Here is a 6,747-nt window from a genome sequence, read left to right on the forward strand (position 1 = left end):
AGCCACAACACCGTGTCTTCCTTTGCAGATGACACCCGCATCTGCATGACAGTGTCTTCCATTGCAGACACTGCAAGGCTCCAGGCGGACATCAACCGAATCTTAAAGTGGGCTGCAGAAAACAATATGAAGTTCAACGATGAGAAATTTCAATTACTCAGATATGGTAAACACGAGGAAATTAAATCTTCATCAGAGTACAAAACAAATTCTAGCCACAAAATAGAGCGAAACACCGACGTCAAAGACCTGGGAGTAATCATGTCGGAGGATCTCACCTTCAAGGACCATAACATTGTATCAATCGCATCTGCTAGAAAAATTACAGGATGGATAATGAGAACCTTCAAAACTAGGGAGGCCAAATCCATGATGACACTCTTCAGGTCACTTGTTCTATCTAGGCTGGAATATTGCTGCACACTAACAGCACCTTTCAAGGCAGGTGAAATTGCTGACCTAGAAAATGTACAGAGAACCTTCACGGCGCGCATAACGGAGATAAAACACCTCAATTACTGGGAGCGCTTGAGGTTCCTAAACCTGTATTCCCTGGAACGCAGGCGGGAGAGATACATGATTATATACACCTGGAAAATTCTAGAGGGACTAGTACCGAACTTGCACACGAAAAATCACTCACTACGAAAGCAAAAGACTTGGCAGACGATGCAACATCCCCCCAATGAAAAGCAGGGGTGTCACTAGCACGTTAAGAGACCATACAATAAGTGTCAGGGGCCCGAGACTGTTCAACTGCCTCCCAGCATACATAAGGGGGATTACCAACAGACCCCTGGCAGTCTTCAAGCTGGCACTGGACAAGCACCTAAAGTCGGTTCCTGACCAGCCGGGCTGTGGCTCGTACGTTGGTTTGCGTGCAGCCAGCAGCAACAGCCTGGTTGATCAGGCTCTGATCCACCAGGAGGCCTGGTCACAGACCGGGCCGCGGGGGCGTTGACCCCCGGAACTCTCTCCAGGTAAACTCGAGGTAAACTTGTCAAGCAACCTCCACCACTTGTGAAAGTTGGTAGTCATTCTGGAATGGCTGGAATGGTCTGTGTCAAACGACAGACACTTGCACTCGCCAATATTTGCATAAATATTTTCCACATACCTAAAAAACTGTCAGAGAACATAGAAAGAAATGACAAAAGTCGCTTTTTTAATAGATAATTTGATAATGCAATATTTCCGTAATATGAAAAACCTGTGGAGCTTCAACCAAAGTTTTAAACACGAGAATTTCTGATAATTATTTAATAAAAATTTTAAAAACACATGTTTTGCAGTTACTTTTAAATTAAAATTTTGAATATAATTAAAGCCCTTCTTGGTAATTATTTAAAACCCGGGGAATAATTACGTTGGAATTACTAAGAAAAAAAGAGTAATATATAGACTGCCATCAGATAATTACATTATATTATTACCTCTGGAAAAATCTATAATGATTAAAAGACATATATAATTCAAACCACAAAGACCACATTGGTCTTTTGTGGTTTGATTTATTAGTGAACTTTTTTTAACAACGATGCTTTCTCCTTTAAGCAAATAAAATTGATCAGTTAACATAAGTGTTGTTCGTCAGGTAAACAACTACCATCCAGAAGTAGTGTTGTCGGACAGTGTTAACATTAGTGTTGTTTGTCAGGTAAACAACTACCAGCCAGAAGTAGTGTTGTCGGACAGTGTTAACATTAGTGTTGTTCGTCAGGTAAACAACTACCAGCCAGAAGTAGTGTTGTCGGACAGTGTTAACATTAGTGTTGTTCGTCAGGTAAACAACTACCAGCCAGAAGTAGTGTTGTCGGACAGTGTTAACATTAGTGTTGTTTGTCAGGTAAACAACTACCAGCCAGAAGTAGTGTTGTCGGACAGTGTTAACATTAGTGTTGTTTGTCAGGTAAACAACTACCAGCCAGAAGTAGTGTGGTCGGATGGTGACTGGGAGGCACCAGACTGGTACTGGAACTCTACAATCTTCCTGGCTTGGCTCTTCAACGACTCACCAGTCAAGGACACCGTCCTTACTAACGATAGGTGGGGCGCTGGAACCAGCTGCCTCCACGGGTCTTTTTACTCGTGCAGTGACCGCTACAACCCAGGTACAGTGACCGCTACAACCCAGGTACAGTGACTGCTACAACCCAGGTACAGTGACCACTACAACCCAGGTACAGCGACCGCTATAACCCAGGTACAGTGACCGCTATAACCCAGGTACAGTGACCGCTATAACCCAGGTACAGTGACCGCTATAACCCAAGCACAGTGACCGCTACAACCCAGGTACAGTGACCGCTACAACCCAGGTACAGTGACCGCTATAACCCAGGTATAGTGACCACTATAACCCAAGCACAGTGACCGCGACAACTCAGGTACAGTGACAGCTATAACCCAAGCACAGTGACCACTATAACCCAAGCACAGTGACCACTATAATCCAGGTAGTGACCTCTGCAACCCAAATACAGTGACCGCTACAACCCAAGTACAGTAACCACTATAACCCAGGTACAGTGACCGCTACAACTCAGGTACAGTAACCGCTACAACTCAGGTACAGTAACCGCTACAACTCAGGTATAGTAACCGCTACAACTCAGGTACAGTGACCACTACAACCCAGGTACAGTGACTGCTACAACCCAGGTACAGTGACTGCTATAACCCAGGTACAGTGACCGCTACAACCCAGGTACAGTGACAGCTACAACCCAGGTACAGTGACCGCTACAACCCAGGTACAGTGACTGCTACAACCCAGGTACAGTGACTGCTACAACCCAGGTACAGTGACTGCTACAACCCAGGTACAGTGACCGCTACAACCCAGGTACAGTGACAGCTACAACCCAGGTACAGTGACCGCTATAGCCCAGGTTAAATGACCCCGATGAAAATAAGTCACTGTCTGACTTTTTTGGGTTATTCCAGGTTCTCTACACATATGCTGCTATGTATGATAATCTATGTAACTGTATTTGTGTATACCTGAATAAACTTACTGTACAGTGGCCGCTACAACCCAGGTAGTGACAGCTACAACCAAGTACAGTGACCGCTACAACCCAGGTACAATGACGGCTACAACGCAGGTACAGTGATTGCTACTATTCATATAGTGACCACTACAACCCAAGTACTGTGACCGCTAAAATCCAGATAGTGACCACTACAACCCAGGTACAGTGACCGCTACAATCCAGATAAAGTGATCGCTACAACCATTTGCCGAATAGGCAAAACTGGTCAGTTAGCAAGAACTCGTTAAAATTAAGTCACTACTATTCCAACCACGAAACCAGGGTAAAAAGGAGTGTGTTTCTCACAATGTTCTTGAGAGCCTTGCGCATCTGCAGTCCAGAGTACCTAGACGACGATATCAACAAGATATTCAACATAGCCACAAAACTGAGATATCCTAGGTATTTTGTCGAGAAGGCACTAAAGTCAGCAAGAAAAACTTTCTACAGGACTGAAACTAAGTGATGGCCAGGAAAAATGAACTAGTTTTACCATACAATGAGAATCTGGTTTGCCTACGTGAGGCATGAAAAAAGATCAATATAAACCTGGCTTTCAAAAACACAGGGACAGTGAAACAAAGGCTGATTAAAAACCCACCCTCCAACAAAGTTGATGGGGTTTACAAGGTCCCATGTACTCAGTGTCCTCTCTCATACATCGGTCAAACAGGTAAATTTCTGGAAACCAGAATAACCCAACATAAACATTCAGTCAGGACAGGGCAGGAGTCGAATGCTATCTTAACCACGTTAGTTCATGTAATCACTCGCCGGAGTGAGATGCTGCCCAGATTATTGTACCAAACATTTGTCATGGAAAGAAACAGTTTCAAGAGAGCGGATTCAATTATAACTCAAATTATGGGTTGTACAAGCTCTATAGCTATTTAGTAGTCTATTATACACGATATTAAACAACAATGCTATACAAAATCATTATTCCAGGAGGTTTCATTATGGATTGGTGACGCAGGTTTTATAATTATATATATATATATATATATATATATATATATATATATATATATATATATATATATATATATATATATATATATATATATATATTTATTATACACACCTCAGGCACTTGAACCTAGTCCTTCTCACTAATATACTTGTGTAATCTCTCTTCAAAGCCACCTGCTTTAAAGAGATTCTATTACGTTACTCGGCAGATTATTCCATTATCTTGTAAGACGTAGAATGAGTGGAGACATGATTGAAGAGTATAAATGGAAGATAAGCATAAATAAAGGTTATACAAATAAGGCTCTTAGGGTATCCCTCTGTGAAAAAGAAAAACGTAATAATGGATTCAAATTAGACAAATGTAGGTTTAGAGAGGCTTTAGGAAGTACTGGTTTAGAACTAGAGTTCGATGATTGCAATAATCTCAGGAGAAAATGAGATTTAAATGAAACTTAACATGATAATGGGTTGGGCAAATATTTTTGTTACAGGGTTTAAGAAGAACTTCCCTAGTGTGGGCCTGTTAGTTTTCCTCCATTTTTATGGTGGTGTTTTCCTGGAGGTGGGAAGTACAATACCTGCACTGTAAATAATGGATGGTGATGCTGCTGTCTCGATGATCGTCTGCAATGTGATATTTGTGCACTTCGGACAAGACTTCCGTTGAATAATAAATTTTCTTGTAGCACTTTCTTGGTGGCAGTTGGCCAATGTGTTAAAAATCTACATTTATATTATAAACAGGTGTGTTGCAGCCACATAAGTGGGAGAACGCTATGACCCTGGACAGCGCCTCGTGGGGTTACCGTCGTAATGCTCCTCTCAGCGACTACCTCACCATCCATGACCTTATTACTACCCTGACGCAAACTATAAGTTGTGGAGGTACCGACGTATATTCAGTTCAACTGATAAAAACAGATAATATTGTTTTCACACAGAATCTATAAACTAATAATGAAAAGTCATAGACAGAAGAATTGTTTGTTTGTTTTCCCAGTAATAGACACGTTACATATTTACCACAGGTAATTTACTGATCAACGTGGGTCCGACGCACGACGGCCGAATACCGACCATCATGGAAGAACGACTACGACAACTGGGTTCATGGATAGACATCAACGGTGAAGCAGTGTACGACTCCACACCCTGGAACTACCAGAACGACACCACCACTCCTGGAGTCTGGTATGATAATATGTGGTAGATATATTGTCAATTATCAACTCATTCTTTTGTCAGCCGATTATGTAAAGTTTACTGTCATTACATCAGGCTTTCTATCCTAATGTATCGAGCACATCAGCCTTTCTAGCCTAATGTATCGAGCACATCAGCCTTTCTAGCCTAATGTATCGAGCACATCAGGCTTTCTAGCCTAATGTATCGAGCACATCAGGCTTTCTATCCTAATGTATCGAGCACATCAGGCTTTCTAGCCTAATGTATCGTATCACATCAGGCTTTCTAGCCTAATGTATCGTAGCACATCAGGCTTTCTAGCCTAATGTATCGTAGCACATCAGGCTTTCTAGCCTAATGTATCGTAGCACATCAGGCTTTCTAGCCTAATGTATCGTAGCACATCAGGCTTTCTAGCCTAATGTATCGTAGCACATCAGGCTTTCTAGCCTAATGTATCGTAGCACATCAGGCTTTCTAGTCTAATGTATCGTAGCACAGGCTTTCTAGCCTAATGTATCGAGCGCACCAGGCTTTCTAGCCTAATGTATCGTAGCACATCAGGCTTTCTAGCCTAATGTATCGTAGCACATCAGGCTTTCTAGCCTAATGTATCGTAGCACATCAGGCTTTCTAGCCTAATGTATCGTAGCACATCAGGCTTTCTAGCCTAATGTATCGTAGCACATCAGGCTTTCTAGCCTAATGTATCGTATCACATCAGGCTTTCTAGCTTTATGTATCGTAGCACATCAGGCTTTTTAGCCTAATGTATCGTAGCACATCAGGCTTTCTAGCCTAATGTATCATAGCACATCAGGCTTTCTAGCCTAATGTATCGAGCACATCAGGCACATCAGGGCCAGACTCATGGAACTCTGTGTTCATCAAGAACTGCAAGAAGCCCCTATCACGAGCCTTTTCCATCCTATGGAGAGGGAGCATGGACACGGGGGTCGTCCCTCAGTTACTAAAAACAACAGACATAGCCCCACTCCACAAAGGGGGCAGTAAAGCAACAGCAAAGAACTACAGACCAATAGCACTAACATCCCATATCATAAAAATCTTTGAAAGGGTCCTAAGAAGCAAGATCACCACCCATCTAGAAAGACATCAGTTACACAACCCAGGGCAACATGGGTTTAGAACAGGTCGCTCCTGTCTGTCTCAACTACTGGATCACTACGACAAGGTCCTAAATGCACTAGAAGAAAAAAAGAATGCAGATGTAATATATACAGACTTTGCAAAAGCCTTCGACAAGTGTGACCATGGCGTAATAGCGCACAAAATGCGCGCTAAAGGAATAACAGGAAAAGTCGGTCGATGGATCTATAATTTCCTCACTAACAGAACACAGAGAGTAGTCGTCAACAGAGTAAAGTCCGAGGCAGCTACGGTGAAAAGCTCTGTTCCACAAGGCACAGTACTAGCTCCCATCTTGTTCCTCATCCTCATATCCGACATAGACAAGGATGTCAGCCACAGCACCGTGTCTTCCTTTGCAGATGACACCCGAATCTGCATGACAGTGTCTTCCATAGCAGAC

At 42.6% G+C, this 6,747-nt stretch overlaps 1 protein-coding gene across 1 annotated transcript in view; it reads left to right on the top strand.

Moving 5' to 3' along the window:
• Window positions 1-5,201, top strand: part of LOC128704267 (alpha-L-fucosidase) — a gene marked incomplete at its 3' end in the record, with an annotated part of 30,833 nt that extends 25,632 nt beyond the window's left edge. Inside the window, 3 exon segments of the mRNA XM_070082406.1 lie at window positions 1,910-2,111; window positions 4,755-4,895; window positions 5,039-5,201. Of these exon segments, the coding sequence (XP_069938507.1) occupies window positions 1,910-2,111; window positions 4,755-4,895; window positions 5,039-5,201 (506 nt within the window).
• Window positions 5,202-6,747: the final 1,546 nt, after the last annotated feature.

This window comes from Cherax quadricarinatus, chromosome 7 (genome assembly GCF_038502225.1).
Source record: "Cherax quadricarinatus isolate ZL_2023a chromosome 7, ASM3850222v1, whole genome shotgun sequence".
NCBI lineage: Eukaryota > Metazoa > Arthropoda > Malacostraca > Decapoda > Parastacidae > Cherax > Cherax quadricarinatus.